At 42.6% G+C, this 15,137-nt stretch overlaps 2 protein-coding genes across 6 annotated transcripts in view; one reads left to right on the forward strand and one right to left on the reverse strand.

Moving 5' to 3' along the window:
* Positions 1–871: 871 nt before the first annotated feature.
* DOLK (dolichol kinase) lies at positions 872–4,796 on the reverse strand. Of its 2 annotated transcripts, none has more exons than XM_063353160.1 (2): positions 4,689–4,796; positions 872–3,424 (listed from the first exon to the last, which is right to left on the reverse strand). In XM_063353160.1, exon 2 carries the CDS (start codon positions 3,317–3,319, stop codon positions 1,748–1,750), a length of 1,572 nt encoding a protein of 523 aa, XP_063209230.1. In that variant the 5' UTR covers positions 3,320–3,424; positions 4,689–4,796; the 3' UTR covers positions 872–1,747. The 2 variants fall into 2 exon arrangements, with proteins under 2 accessions (XP_063209230.1, XP_063209231.1); XM_063353161.1 differs by having other exon boundaries at positions 872–3,421; positions 4,689–4,723.
* Positions 4,797–4,798: 2 nt separating this feature from the next.
* Positions 4,799–15,137, forward strand: part of NUP188 (nucleoporin 188) — a 29,067-nt gene continuing 18,728 nt past the window's right edge. For 3 of the 4 annotated variants that reach the window (XM_063353151.1, XM_063353153.1, XM_063353152.1), the window contains exons 1-14: positions 4,799–4,878; positions 6,790–6,844; positions 7,447–7,520; positions 8,073–8,157; positions 8,843–8,923; positions 9,385–9,429; positions 10,055–10,147; positions 10,289–10,408; positions 10,828–11,039; positions 11,814–11,928; positions 12,457–12,657; positions 13,373–13,462; positions 14,044–14,109; positions 14,642–14,761. In XM_063353151.1, coding sequence (XP_063209221.1) covers positions 4,853–4,878; positions 6,790–6,844; positions 7,447–7,520; positions 8,073–8,157; positions 8,843–8,923; positions 9,385–9,429; positions 10,055–10,147; positions 10,289–10,408; positions 10,828–11,039; positions 11,814–11,928; positions 12,457–12,657; positions 13,373–13,462; positions 14,044–14,109; positions 14,642–14,761 — 1,383 coding nt within the window. In that variant the 5' untranslated portion in view covers positions 4,799–4,852. The remainder of the gene's footprint in view (positions 4,879–6,789; positions 6,845–7,446; positions 7,521–8,072; positions 8,158–8,842; positions 8,924–9,384; positions 9,430–10,054; positions 10,148–10,288; positions 10,409–10,827; positions 11,040–11,813; positions 11,929–12,456; positions 12,658–13,372; positions 13,463–14,043; positions 14,110–14,641; positions 14,762–15,137) is intronic. The other variant, XM_063353154.1, reaches the window with a different exon arrangement.

Here is a 15,137-nt window from a genome sequence, read left to right on the forward strand (position 1 = left end):
CTTTCCCTTAGAAGAGTCTGTAATTTAGAATAGCACCTTTCTGCTGAGGAGTGATAGTTCGTCCTCTGGTTACATACACCACCACCTGCAATGTACAAAACCACCTAGTTCAAGTGCATAAATAAAAGCAAGAAGCTGGACTGGATTTGTAGGATTTCCTGTTAAATGTGAAGGAAACTCAGTCTAGCGCAACTGCTGAGTTAGGTTTCCTATGAAGAGTATCTGACAACTTATTGCATAATTAACCAAAACCAACTCTGGACAATTTTGACATCCTCAGGAAAAGCAGTATCAAATCTCAGGAGCCCTGCCCAGGCAGGGGAGTAAATTGGGCAATGCTGCTTCTCAGCCAGTCGAGCCCTGGCTTGTTGCGGGGACAAACACAATATTGGGTTCTGGGGCCAATTTTGCTGGCCCGGAGCACCAGTTTCACTCCACCCCCGGTCTAATTCTCACTCTTAAGACAGTCTCAGGGCTATGACTGCAGGACAGTATTGTGTGAGGTATCTTGGACTTGCACAAAACTGTTCCTAAAAGTGAATAAAAGTAGCGTCAGAAGTTAACTTCATGCTGCAAACAGGAATCTTGGGATGCAAATGTTCTGCTCGGACACTTCTCGGGGAAGGGGAGAACTTGCGTTAATGCATCTTGTTCTAATGGACGCTTGGCAAACTGCTGAGAGGAGACCGTCAATACAGAACTGTTTAATACACCAAAAAATTAGGTGGATTTTTTGGCTATAAAAGGGCAGTTATAATTTTAACTAAACGGTCAGAATGAAATCGCTTTACTCAATTGGTTGATAGAAGCATTTTTATAAGTTAGTTAATTAAACATCTAGCTGAAAAAAACGTGAAAAGTAGAAAACTGCAACAGTATTAAAGAAGTTTATTGACTTTAACAGATTTTCTGCTTTCATGATTAATGTGTAATTAGGTTTTTCTGTGACTTTGCTTAGGTGAATGTTGTTCCAAATTAATTTAGAGATTAAAATCTTGAAAAAGATAAAACATTCTTCTTCTTGTTGCATAAACCTTCAGGGCTAAAACTGCAACCTTCTCATTAGTGCTGTTTGAAATAAACAGTGTCTTACATTCTCAAACCTCCTGTGCCTGCCCCCGGTAAACGTCGGTATTATAGCTGCTGAATTTGACATTGCGTTCATACATCGCAGTGCATTAGTATGGCTCTTGTTGACGGTGACGGGATACATTGGGACAGTCGTAGCCACTTTTTGTGTAGATGGTGGTCACCCTCATTATAAAACATGCTTTAAATGGTGCTTATACAGAAATGAGGAGTTTGCTTACACAGTAATATAAGACTGCAGGGCTCAGTACAGCAAAACAAGTTTTGGCTCTGATGCAATACAGAGGTGGCATAAGCCGAGAGGTTTGCTGCCTTTTTTTTTTTTCCTCATTGACTTACCTCTTATTGCTCTACCTCCTTTGCCTCTGAGCACCCAGAAGAGACACAAAAATAACATTTGTGTTTAATAATCCAATTTACAAGTCACAGTTGTGTTCTTGTGAGAACATGAATCAACTCATGCTGTTTTAAACAGGGGAAAAAAAACAAGACCAAACAAACCGATTATTTTAAATAGGTCTTTTTCATTTCTGTTTTTAACAATTTTATCTCCTGTACCAACAGCAGTGTTTAGATCAGCTTTGAGCTCTCATTACAGTGCATATTCTATTACCACTTCTCTCTAGAAAAGCAGAGACCTCTGCTCCTGGAAGGGCTTCTAAGCCATAAACATTATCTGGAGGTAGAGAGGCAACAGCAGATTATCAATTTGGGTAGTATAAGCTTCCAAAAGAGAAACTAAGCTCACAGATGCCAGAATCCAGGAATAGCTGGAGTTCAGATTCACACTGCTGTCAAAGATCAGAATAAGAGCCACAGCAATGATCTGAGCAAAAATAGCTGTCATTGTCCCTTCAAAGGTCTTCTTTGTTCCCGGCCATTTGATTTCCCCCATTGTACTACCAAAAATGGAGGCAATAGTGTCTCCTACCCCTACTGACAGTACCCCGGAGTAGGGGACCAGTGCTCCTGCCCCAGACAGGGTACCTTTAGGAGCACAAGATCTGGGGAATAACCATACTGGGAGGGACATGCCAAGGAGGAGATAAATATGAGTCAAGATTAGAGGTCCACTGTCTCTTTCATCCAAGAAGAGAGACAGCAAATGCCTAAGGGTTTGCCCAAAGGGTTTGATCCTGAAGTACCGAATATACTCTAAGAAGATAAACACTGCCAGACACAGTACTGCAGCAACGTAGAGAAGCTGGCGGTCATAGATTAGTCCAGGAACATAAGTAGCTACAACAATGAAATGGAAATATTTCCTGGTTATAGTCGAGGCCTGGTGTTTTTTAGATTCAGATGATCTCTTAGCATTCTGGTAGAAAACCACGCCACATGCTGAAGCAGCCAAAAAGGTCCAATATACAAGAAGGTAAATTCTTGTCTGTGTCTGAAACAGAAACTGGAGTAGCCAGAACAAAGGGTTCCTCTGGATCAGTCGGTAAAGCCAAGGCATGATGACCCCTAAGCCTAGCACTGCTGTCATCATGTGGAAAAACATGGAGGAGATCCACGTACCCGAATCCATGAAAATGAAGAGCACAGTGAAAAAAAGCCCAAGAAGAACAACTCCGACAACTGCTACGAGAAGGAAAAAGTCTATGGGATCACCTCTGCCCTCGATTACATTCAGTGAGCGTTTAATGAGCTGATTGAGAACAAAACTCACACCTCCAAGAACTAGCAAAGCTTCTCCAGGAGTAAAACATCGAGGCAACAAGTACAGTAAGATCATACTGAGGTAGACAAAAATTAGCAGCACTTCTAGGACCTCTATCACTTCTGAAACAGTCAAGGAGTGCTTCATGGTATAGATAATTATACTGCCAGCAACACCAGTAAGGATGCAAGTGTTGGTCGGCACAGGTTTTGTGATGCCAACCGCTATTACAGACAGAAAGAGAGCAACCAGCATGCCGGTGGAAGCTACAACTATGCCAAAACGTTCGAAGTACACAATGCCAGCAGACTTGCACCTCTCCTTCATCACTATCCCCAACAAGGGGATGACCATGCTAGCCGGCAGGAGGCCACTGTTCGCTGCCGTACGGAACTGGAATACAGCCCCACCCAGCTGGAGCAGATGGTCCCATTTGAATTGGACATAAAAAGCCTGGACGGCGAGAGCGACGGCGCACCAGGAATACCGGTCCCACACCACTGCGTGCACGAAGAGAACGATGACAAACACGATCAGGGATTCCACCAGTGCTGGCTTGTTTAACATGTTTCCACTCTGATGTGGCTCCAGCTTTCAAAATCTTTCTCAGGAGTCCCAGTGTGCTCAATGGTTGTCCATTAGGAAGAATTCCCTTTCATGCTACTGCAACTGCTATTTAAAAAAGAAAAAAAGCAAACAATTAAAGCAACAACTAGAAAACATAAAGCTTCTGCATAGCTGTTTTTTTCTTAAGCTCAAATTAAACTGACACTTTCCATCCAGTGTTGAATGGTGTCACCAAATTATAATGCTGATGGAGGTCTCAGTAGTAATATTACTGGGTAACTATTAAAATTTGTACTGTCAGACTCCCTTACACTGTGGGTCTGGAGCATTTATTTATCGATGACGTTGCACTAAAAAATCTTAATTATTAATAAATTGCTTTTTGGCATCCTTATTTGTATAGCCTGAAATACTTCATTGCCAAACAACTTCATTACTGTTGCTACATCAGGCCAGGTGTAATCTTCCTGCCGTCACAATTAATTTTTAAACAGAACAGGAAAAGAATTAATCACACAGTCAATAAAACAGAACTCACATGGGCAATATCCGCCTGTGACCAGTAATGGTTTTGGGGTCTGGCTCCTTGTTGGTTCCAGTCACAGGGGAGGGGGAAACTTAGGGCTTATCTGAGAGGGGGCAGGGTAAATGCCACACGATAGCCAAGGATTGACAAAGACTTTCCACTCAGTCTGGCAACTTTAAGGGCACAACCCGGCTCTTGCATCGATAGCGACACATGCCAGCCCCGCCCCCAGCGGGCAGCCCGCCAGCCGGGCTGTACAAGGAGGGATTTCACCCTGTGAGACGCGGGTCTCCTGCCCTAACGCAGCCGCTTTGGAACGCGGTTGCCCCGCGGATGTGCAACGCGATGTATTTCGCTGCCGAATTACTTCATTTTCTTGTGCCTGTTGCAATTCCCTTCTCCCACATCTTCTTTCAGTGTGAAGCTCCCCAGCACTCCCCGTGCTCTCGCCCACCGAACGGGACCCACCGCCCCCGGTTCTCTGCCCGTTTCGTGACCCCCATCCGGTCCGCTTCCCACCGACGTGCTCCCAAACGCCCGGCAGCCCTCGCCTCACTGCGGCACCTATCCCCTTCCTCCCTTCCCGGTGTCCTCCGCAGCACTGCGGGCTCCCCTCGCCCCGTCCTTCCGCGCCGCCATCCTCCTCCTCTCCCCCCTCAGCCGCGGCACCCAGCAGCCCAGCCTTCCCTGCCGGAAAGCTGCGGCGGGGTACGGGCCGCGGAGAGAACAGCGGCCGCAACAGCCCCCAGAAGGTCTCGGGGGCTCTGCCCGCATGAGCCCTAGGTCCCCCCGAGGGGTCGTGGCCTTCCCCTACCACTGCCCGGGAGCCAAGCGCGGACCCACCTCACAGGACGCCGCCATCTTGGCGCTGCCGCCGGTCACATGACCCCCACCCGCCGGAGGAAGGGGGGCCGGAGGCGGAGCGGCAGCCGTGGCCCCGCCGCCACCATGTGACGCCGGCGCCAGGGAGGACTCCGCGCGACGGGTCACGTGAGAGGGGAGAGAAGATGGCGGCGGGCGGGCTGTGCGCGAGGTGCGGGGACGCGGCGGCGGCGGCTCCGGTGGTGGCTGATGGGGGGGGAAAACGGGGGCGGCCCTGTCCCTCGCTGCCTCCGTGTCTCCCTCTCCGGGGCGGGGGGGGGCAGAGAGGGGTCCGGCGTCGGGGGGGAGCAGCGTCGGCGGAGGGAGGGTTAACGGCAGCGGGGCCCGCGCCGGCCTGGCCCCGCCCCCGCGCGCGCGGCGGGGCCCCGCCCCCTCCCTTAGTGAGGCGCCCGGCGGGGACCCACTGAGGCGGCCAAATGTCGGTGTTAGTAGGGGCTTTTTAATGTTGTTTTTTGTTTGGTTTGTTTGTCTGTTTGTTTATTCTGCCGCATTGTAAAGGGTGAAATGGCACACGGAACTATTGGAAAGCTTTTGCGAAGCTGAAGTCGCGACTTGGCGCCGACATGTCGGCGGCGTCTGCCAGAGCGCCGCCCGGGGCTGCTCTCCTGAGGAGCGGGGCGTTCGCGGGGGTGTTTTTTTCAGCTTTTGGGCAACTCTTTGCAAGTGTAAAAATCAAAATAGAGGTGTGGGAAATGCGTAAGGGAAGTTGTTCAATGAATTCCAGGTTCAGCGATCACTTCAGAACAGTGCCTTCATTTGTGCTGAGCACGTTTTTTGGCTTTTATTGTTATATTTTTAGAGTCTGCAGTGTTCTTAGATGTCTAATTTTTATTAAATTAGTATCTATAAGTCCTAATGAGGACAAGAACACCACTGTTATGCGTGATCACATAAAGAGAGCTTTCCTTCCTTAGCTGTCTTGGAGTCTAACGAATTGGCAACAAACCCGGTCAAGTTTTATTCACAGAAGAAGTTAGGAGGGAATGAAAAGTAGCAGGGTTGGTTCTGTGAGGCTGTTGCTCAGTTCTACAAAGCGATTCTTTTCTCGGTAAAATTTTGTGGCCTTTCAGTGCTCTGTGTGGGCTGGAGAGGTGGCACTCACACCTGGTTGCCAACCAAGTCATGGGTAGGTTTGTTAGCATATACACAGGGAGGTGCACCTAACTATCAAGGAATTAGCAGGTAGAAATTATGTTGGTAGGTGTACTGGAAATAACAGGTCTTATCATTTAAGTGGCACGATGTGTTAGAAGTTACAGATGACTTTCACTGCCATAGAGAGTTATTTTGATGATGCCTTTCTAAAAATAAGTTAATGAGCGTTCTTGCTTTTGCAGACAGTCTTTGCGTGGGGAGCTGCGGTGTTTAACTCCTCATTTGTATTACGCTGCTATCAAATCAGCATTTGTCTAAGTTCCTGAAGTATTTTTTGGCACGTGTGCTTTTTCAGAGCTGTTGTAGAGAGACTAATTTTTCTGGATGCATGTCCCAGGGTCAGGATGTGATTTGTAATACCTTATAGTGCAGATCGGCTTTTCTACAGATTTGTCGGGTAGAAACAAGAAGCCAAGGGTAAATGCTCTGAAGATATGCGGCATATCATTCTACCTTATGTAAAGGTGCTGCAGTTTTTCACTTCACCCGGTTTTATGTTCCACTTAGAGAGAAGGATGGAACTGTTAGAGAAGAATCTGGAGGAGAGCATTGATTGTAACTGAATAAAATATTGCTTTATACTTCCATTAGGTTTCTGTTTACTAACCTCAAACATCCAATTAGCAAAATCAAATTGAGCTAATAAACTGATATAAATGTGATACTTCTTTGACAGGAGTTTGCAAGTCTTGCTATATCAGTTGTCACCCTCTTTGAGTCTTTCCTGGGTTCTTCCAGGGCACCTGAAACTGGTCAGCTAAAAACTAATGTTCCTTAAATCAGTTTTCTTATATTGCAGTGTGATCTGCTCTGAGTTAATTGCAGGTTTGAAAAGGTGTGAGCTAAATGGAAACCTGAAATAGTGTTCATCATTAAAATACTCTCCACCTTTTCCCTTTGTATACAGGAGCAGCAGAGAATTGTGGACAATTCTTCTGGGCAGATCAGCTTTAAGAGAACCAGTAAGTCCGTGTCTTGCTAAGCGGGTTTGCCCATCACTGAATGGACTCCATGGCCAAATGTGTCGTTTGTACATCTGTTTGAATATTAGTGAAAATATGTTTTGCTGCTTTTCCCTCTTCCTTGGTGCATTTTTTGTTCCTCTGTCTCCACTACTTGTTCATTCTTCCACTCCTTGTTTATAGCTGCTTCATGAACTGCCTGGAAGGGTGTATGTGAAAAGGTGGTTCCCTTTCTGGAGCGGACACAAGTGCTACTTTCTAGACTGGCTGGCCTGGGGTATTCATGAGTGGTACAGCCTGCTTCCTTATTTTCTGGGATGGAGCCCGTGCTTTCAAGAATTTGCCTTGAGGTTGGAAATCCAAATGTTTCTGAACCTAGTCCATTGCCTCCTATTTCCTCTCCCTTCCTGTGATTAGGCAAGGCAGCGAGCTTTCTCATACAATATGAACCTTGAATCAGTCTGAATCATAGATGCTGGTCTTGTGTTGTTCTTGTCTCTTTGTCGTGGTGGAATTTCTTTGCTTTGCTTAAATTTAACAAATCTGATACTTAGCAATGTACACTGAGGAATCTGTTCAGAAGTATTTGGTTCTTTTTTTAGGCACAGATTGCAGCAGAATTGAACAAGCACTGGCAGAGATTGTTAGAGGGACTTTCATACTATAAACCGCCAAGGTATAGTAATTGCTTGATTTTAGAGCTTACCTGGGGTCTCCCAGTAAGTAGAGGACCATGTTGAATATTTCTCTCTGGTTACATAAAAAAAAGATTTTTATTCTCTTGCGTGACTTGAGATTTCAGAATAGGAATAGTAAGACAAAGTATTTATTCCATATAACATTTTTGGGCATGAGATATAGACCAGAAACAAGTAACAGCAGTTTCTGCTGTCATTACTTACACTAGGTGGCTCTTAACTCTTGCCTCTGCTGAGCTGCAGCGATCATGTGCAAGGGTGCAGCCTGTGGAGAAGTGACTCCTCTCGACACTCAAGTAATTCCAGAAAGATAATGCAAATTCCCTCACTGGAGAAGGTGGAATGAATATAGCCTGCATTTATTATAGTAATAATTGTGAACAATATTGTGTGAAATATTGAAAAGCCATTGAGGAAAAAGCAAATGTTCAGTTTAAACTGATAAAACTGAAAACTCTGAAATTAAGCCTCTTTAATTCATTCCTTGGGATTGCTGCATTTTTCATGACTAAAATTTCTTTTTTCTTTAGTACGACTTCCGCAGAAAAAATAAAAGCTGATAAAGATGTAGCTGCTCCACTAAAAGAGTTGGGTCTGAGGGTCAGCAAGTTTTTGGTGAGTGAAGATGCTATTCTGATTATTTTTTATCCCAGCAATTGGAATGCATTGTTATTCGGATTCTGTTATTTACGTAAGCTTCTTGATGTTGAATGCAAACTTAAATTCCTTTCAGTTCAAAATAGTCTAAAGGATGTTAGAAGTACATGTTGGGGCTGTAGGGGAAAATTTTTAAAAACAGTTAATGACCTTGAGTTGTCTCAGTTTTCCTGCTTAACACACCCTCTTGCTGCAAAGGGCCCTGCTTTTTAGAAAGTCACGGGCTTTTGGTCTTTCTTGGGTTCTTTCCAGACGTCTGCAACTGCTCAGCTAAAAATTGACATCCCTTAAATCAGTTGCTGTGTTTGAAAATACTGTCAGTTTACCTGCAAGGTTGTGTTCCTTCAAGCCAGAAGTTGGAATTCAGTGACTGGTGGTGGTATCTTTTTTTTAAAATCACCGTTATACTCCTTTTGCTGAAGTTAAAATGCCTAAATCGAAGTAACGTCAAAGCTTAGGTATTTTGCTTTGAACAGAAGTACCGACTAAAGCAAGCATCTTCCTGATGCAAAAAAACCTATTTTGACAAATTTTGGAAGTATTTGTTTTGAAGAGAAGAGCTGCCTGAATATTTGGAGGGAATCTTCATCTTTAATGAATTCGGTTGCCTTTTATTCATTTCAAGCATGTCTCTCTTTTTCAGGGTCTGGATGAAGAGCAGAGCGTGCAGTTGTTACAGTGTTATCTCCAAGAGGATTACAGAGGAACAAGGGACTCCCTCAAGGTCCGTAGCTCCCAATTATGTTCTATTTATTCCACATCTTTTCTTAATACCAGTAGTTTGTTGATGCACATGGTCACGTGTGAGTCTGAGTTCTGATTTGAAAATGGCTTTGTAGCTTTTATTCTCTGAACCTACAATGCTCAGGCGCCGCTTTAAGGAAATACGATAGGCCTAACTTTCTAGTACCCCTTCCTGCTTGAATCTCACTGCAGGGACTCAATTCGTTTCTCTATCACAGGAGTGCAGGAAAGCTACAGATTTGTGAAGGAGAATGAGTGGAGATGAAGAACAAATATGTAGTTACAAATGAGTGTTTTGTACTTTTGCAATCTGTCTTTCCAAAAGAAACGGAAAGAAAAATTGTCTTTTGTTTATTTCAGTCTTTTTTGTGTGAGTACGTATTTTGTCAATAGGTATTTCTGCAGTAGCTAATTCTATATTTTGTTTTGTTTTGCTTACAGACAGTTCTTCAGGATGAAAGGCAGAGTCAGGCTCTGATGCTGAAGGTTAGTAATTTCCATTTGTATTTTCTATTGCAAAGATCTGTTGACAAAGAACCGACTTTATTTCTGTGGATCCAGAAAATCTTGGAATAATTGAAGTATTCCTTCATATAAAGAACAGATTTTAGAAGATGCTTCTGAAATAGAGGGATGCACATAAGGATTTGAACAGTGTTAATAGTTGCTACAGAAAGGAAATTTTAGGATTAATATCAGGGAGTTTAGCTGGGCAGATGTACACTTTTTCAAAGCTGAGAGGTTTATATCTTATTGTCTGAAGTGACAACTCTGAAACGGAGACTGATGATCCTATTTGACAGAAGATAATAGGGATGAGTAAGGAGAGATCATCTCTCTCTGTCTTTTTGCCTTCCTTTTCCAAATTTTCTCGCTTAGCTGTGTAATTATAGACATGTCCCTATGGGCATGTTTTATTGAGCTCTGTAAAGTTAGTTAAGGGTGGGTTTTTTCAGATAACTTAAAAACTGCTTAGTTGAAACTCCATCTGTAGTAATGTTTGAGCACTGTATGTTCTCGTGATGAAGGCCTTGGCAGTGTGTGGGAGAGGACAGTGTGTGAGAGTTGGACACAATAGGACATTGATGCCAATGACACTATATATTCACAGCTTGCTGACTATTACTATGAAGAGAGGATCTGCATTCTGCGCTGCGTCCTCCATCTGCTCACCTATTTTCAGGATGAGAGGCACCCTTACACAGTGAGTACAAGGACCTTTTCCTGGCTGCGATGTCATGAAATAGGCTAAATATGTAAGCTGTGTAGTAATTGTACACTTGTGATTGAAAAAAGCCCATGAGTGTGCATATGAGAAGTTCATTTATTTATTTGTCTATTTAAGGCACAATACTTCCAATGTGTTGAAAAGTTGGACAAGGAACTAGTTCCTAATTATCGGAAACAGTTTGAAGCGCTGTACAAAGCAGAAGCTCCTACATGGGAAACACATGGAAATCTCATGGTATTTTGTTTCTTGCTATTGTTTATCAAACTTACAAAGTCTTTCCTTATATGCAGTGTATTGGAAAATGTGTATGTGCAGATGCTGTTAAAAAGGATGTTTCTCCTAGTCCAAGAAACCTAAAACTTGTTTTCTTTCTAACAGAAAACGCTTTTGCTCAGAAACAGAGAGAGTTGCATGGAACGTGTTGTTCCTTCTAATGAATCCATTGATAGCCCTAGGCTAAGAGATCCATTTAAGTGTAGCTGTTCATAACCTCTCTGCATCAGCACACTCTGTATTTACAGTGGCTTTCCTTGCCATTGATACAAACCACTGGCTATGCAAGTTGTTGAAATGCTTCAACACTTCTTAGTTTCTAACTGCTTTGACTGACCTGTGAGCTTCAACATATAATGGTAGAACTTTTCCTTGTGCAGACAGAACGTCAGGTTTCCCGTTGGTTTGTGCAATGCCTCCGTGAACAGTCCATGCTCCTGGAAGTCATCTTCCTCTACTATGCATACTTTGAAATGGCACCTGATGAGCTTCTGGCATTTGCAAAGATGTTCAAAGAGCAGGGATTTGGCACTAGACAAACCAACAGACATTTGGTAGATGAGAGCATGGATCACTTGGTGGATCGTATTGGGTAAGTATCATGTGTATTTGTGAAATGAGTAGAGAGCAAACTAATGGTTTTCCTCAGGAAAAAAGCATTTATAATTCTTGCTGCTGCCTGTTAAAATCACCAATATTTCAAGGTAAGCCTATTGTGATGAAGGCAAAATAGATTTTCTGGTCACATTGGAGGTTTGTGGCAAAATAAAGGTGTGGTTGCAAAGTATAGAGGTATCCATAAACTAGCTTTAATCTAGTATATAATCTTGCCTCTGATGAGAATGGCAATGAAGACACAGTGCCACTCCTTCTTAGATGGTCTAGTGGTAAAGTGAAATTGCGTCTTCACAGTCCTGTCCTGCTACCTGCATGGAGGTTAGCACTCCCTCTCTGACCTGTGGTGTTAGTGGTGTCGCCTCAGTTCAAGCTGTTGTGGGTCTGCTTATCAATGGCAGTGATGTCTTCATTTTGCTGCATGGAACATAACTTGAGCTGCAGGCAGGGGGAATGAAAATCCTGCCAGGTGGCAGAGAGTTATAAAGGTGGAAAAATTTCAGTGACCATTTTTTGTCTGTTCAACCAGACATGGTAGTTACGAAGATTGTAATCTGTCATATACTAGCATTTCAAGACAAAATTTGGATTACCTGCTGTTAATTTCATGTAATTTCTTATTGCTTCAAAGTACAGCTGAACAAAAGCAAACTAAAGGTTGGTTTTTGACCACTTATAATTAAAAACACCCAAACTGAATTCTTAAGTAAAGTTTCTGACCTACTTGTTTTCATTCTTTTCCTACTTGCAGCTACTTTAGTGCTCTTATTCTGGTGGAAGGCATGGAAATCGACTCCCTCCATGAGCGTGCTTTGGATGACAGGACAGAGGAGCACAAGTTAGCCAATAATGAGCGCATCCACCAGGTAAAGCACTGGCAGAGTAACCCCTTGTCAGGCCTAACAACACAGAAGTTACTGTGATTACACAAGCAGTGTTGTTTAAAGATTATGTCTGCAACTTTCTGATCCTTGGGTTTGTTGACCAAGCGTAGGAACTAGAATCCACGGTACATTCCGAGGCAAATAAGAATGAAATTAATTCTCCTTGCCCTTATATTTCCTTGGTTATCCTGGGCCTTTCTCTAAAGAAAGATGTGTGCAAAGAAATAGGCGTTGTGAAGTTTCCAGAAGAGAATGAAAGAAAAGTTATGTGATGTCAGTGCTTTTAGGACAAAAGAACATCTGAGGTTAGACCAACTATAAGTCAGTAAACTATGCAGAAAAGCGGACCAAGGCTGCAAATATATGATTTGTTTAGTTGCGTGTTTGAAATAATTATCTGCAAGGGAAAGGCGACTGGTAGCAAAAAGACAGAATCAGCTATATCCTTACTGAGTATGAACTTCTCTCAGAAGGTCTCAACTATTTTGCTTTTGTCTTGTCTCTGTGCAGGAGATGGACAATCAGCTGCTGCAGTTAGGGGATGTCTCACATCATGCTCCAGTGCTTTTGGCCTGGGCTCTTCTCCGTCACACTGTAAACCCAGAGGAGTCAGCAAACATTATCAGGAGAATGGGCAGCACCGCTATCCAGCTGAATGTTTTCCAGTATCTGACAAAGCTTCTGCGATCGCTGAGCAGTGGGGGGAAGAATGTGAGTTTCTTATATATTTAAGCTCTTGAAGGTTTTTAACTGCTGCTGATGTAAAAGTATGATGGAAAGCTGATGATTTTCAATGGATGTTCTTTCAAACTAAATCTGATTTTAAGCAGAGTATGCAGTAAAGCATGTTTTAGCATCTTACCTTCTTTCAGTGAAGATCAGAAATCAAATTGAAATGAAACAGATTTTTATACCCAAAGAAAAAAAAAAAAAAGCTTTTGTAAGTTGAGGAACTGCATCTCTTTTGAGAAGAATAGACTGCATTTAGTCACATCTGTTGATTTGCCTCCATAAGTGTGCTTGCCATTGTGGATCTTGAGTATTGTACGATTTAACTCTGCACTATTCTTTGTATATGGTTTCATTAGACAATACTGTGTATGAGAGCATACTATTTTGTAGGCAGAAACCAGTGAAAGCAAATCCTTTTCATTTTTATGAACACTGAGTGCTTCTGTTTTTGATGTTTGGAAGGTGTTTCTAATGATAATAATAGTAGCAAGATTTCTCATTTTGGTGAAATATTTGATGTTAATGTGGAGCTTAACTAATGACTGCTTCCCGTTTTAGTGCCCTTCTGCTGACTGCAGCAAGGGTGTATGAAAAAGGCAGTTACTCAGTTTGTAAAGCAGACTGAGTGCAGTTACAGTGTGTTCTGTAATTCATAGTTTTTCCTATAATGGCCTTGTGTATTCTTTCTTTCCAGTGTACTGCCAGCACAGCTTGTATGTGTATTTATGGGCTTCTTTCCTTTGTCCTGACATCACTGGAACTACATACATTGGGCAATCAGCAGGTACGCATCCAAGGCGTCTGTTACCTAATTTTCTGTTACCTAATCTAAAATAACCTGTCATAACTGGTGCTAATTGCTTTTGTTAAATTGTAATCCTACATTTGAGACTGCAAACTTTATGTTACTTAGGTAGATCTAAAAAAGTGATTTGCTATTTATCCTATTGCATTTACACAATGCAAACTTAGTAAAAACCTCTGCAGACTGGCTGATTAATAATGAAAAAGCATATCTTGCACTTGAAGTCCTATGGATTTGAAACTAATTGTTGATGTGTTATTTACAAAGCAATGGAAATAATGCATACTTCATTTCCAAGTTTGAGAAGACATCATATAGCCCTTTGCAGATATATTTGTCCTGGCCAGTCCATTTATGATAAGGAGCATGGCTTTAGGCTGGCTGTGTGTTCTGGATTTGGGCGAGTTGGGTGTTTCTTTCTGTGTTTACTAGAGGGAGTAGTTATGTCTTGGCTGGTAAACATGGAAACTTAAATTCCAAAGACGTGGCAGAATGTGGTTGGGATGAAATCACCCTGTATAAAGTAAGTTTTATTTTCTTTGTCCTCTCTTCCTTTGAAGGATATAATTGATGCTGCGTGTGAAGTTCTGGCAGCTTCCAGCATTCCTCAGCTCTTCTGGAAGACGGTGAGTGTATTGGCAACTTCTTTGACCTACCTTGCTCATAACTAAAACCCGATAAAACATCCCCATTTAGGAAAGGAACAGACTGATTGTATTTATTTAGTTAGTTTCTAGGAGAATCCGAGGAGTTAGTGTTCATTTGTATCTATCTTTGATTTATTTTTGCCCTTTCCTGCCTTTTAGGTACAGCCTTGGCTTTACTCTTGAAGGATACTGGAACAAGTTTTAATATAGGTGATAGTTTAAACCAGGGCTGGGGTTGCAAGGATTGAACTAACTGCTGGCAAAAGCATCATGCTTATGTTTCTGTTGTCACAGAATTAGGATGATATGTAATGCATTACAGTCTTACTTCCTGCCTTATACTTGCACACTGCCTCATGCTTTAGTCTGTGCAAGGACTGGAGTGATACTTTTGTGCATGATTAATGTTAAATGTACAATGTAAAAAGGAACTGTATCCTTGTGCTATACTGAGATCACTTTAGCATTTCTTTTTAGTAATACGACATTTGTTTTCTGTTTCCACCACCAGGAACCTACTGCAGGTCTGGGTATTATCCTGGATAGTGTGTGTGGGATGTTCCCCCATCTTCTTACTCCTCTCCTTCAGCTGCTCCAAGCCCTTGTGTCTGATAAATCTACTGCAAAAAAGGTAGAGGATCTCTCTTGGTGTTCGGGAGGTGATTTATTTTAAGACAGGAATAAAGTGCTATGTCATAATGCTGCATGATTATTTCTTTCCATTCCATGTGCTTATCCCAATTGCAATCTTTAGATAACAGACATCAAGCTTTTGTCAAAGAACAGTGCACAGGGCTCCTTTTTAGTCCTGTTCTGTTGCAGGACACTGTTTTCTGTCAGCTTTCTTTTAGAAGACTTTTTAACTCTAATGGCTGAATATAAAGGTACTGCCTAATTTTTCAGGTTGTACTTTACTCGTAAGAAGTTCCTCATTCATTAGATGAGACTTTTCTGGGCGTGTGGGCTGTCTAATAATGTTTTGGTGGGGTTGACATATTAGAATGATG

Source organism: Chroicocephalus ridibundus, chromosome 15 (assembly GCF_963924245.1).
Source record: "Chroicocephalus ridibundus chromosome 15, bChrRid1.1, whole genome shotgun sequence".
Classification (NCBI taxonomy): domain Eukaryota; kingdom Metazoa; phylum Chordata; class Aves; order Charadriiformes; family Laridae; genus Chroicocephalus; species Chroicocephalus ridibundus.

Excerpts from the sequence above, each read along its gene's own strand:
- DOLK (XM_063353160.1), bottom strand. The coding sequence starts at position 3,319 with ATGTTAAACAAGCCAGCACTGGTGGAATCCCTGATCGTGTTTGTCATC.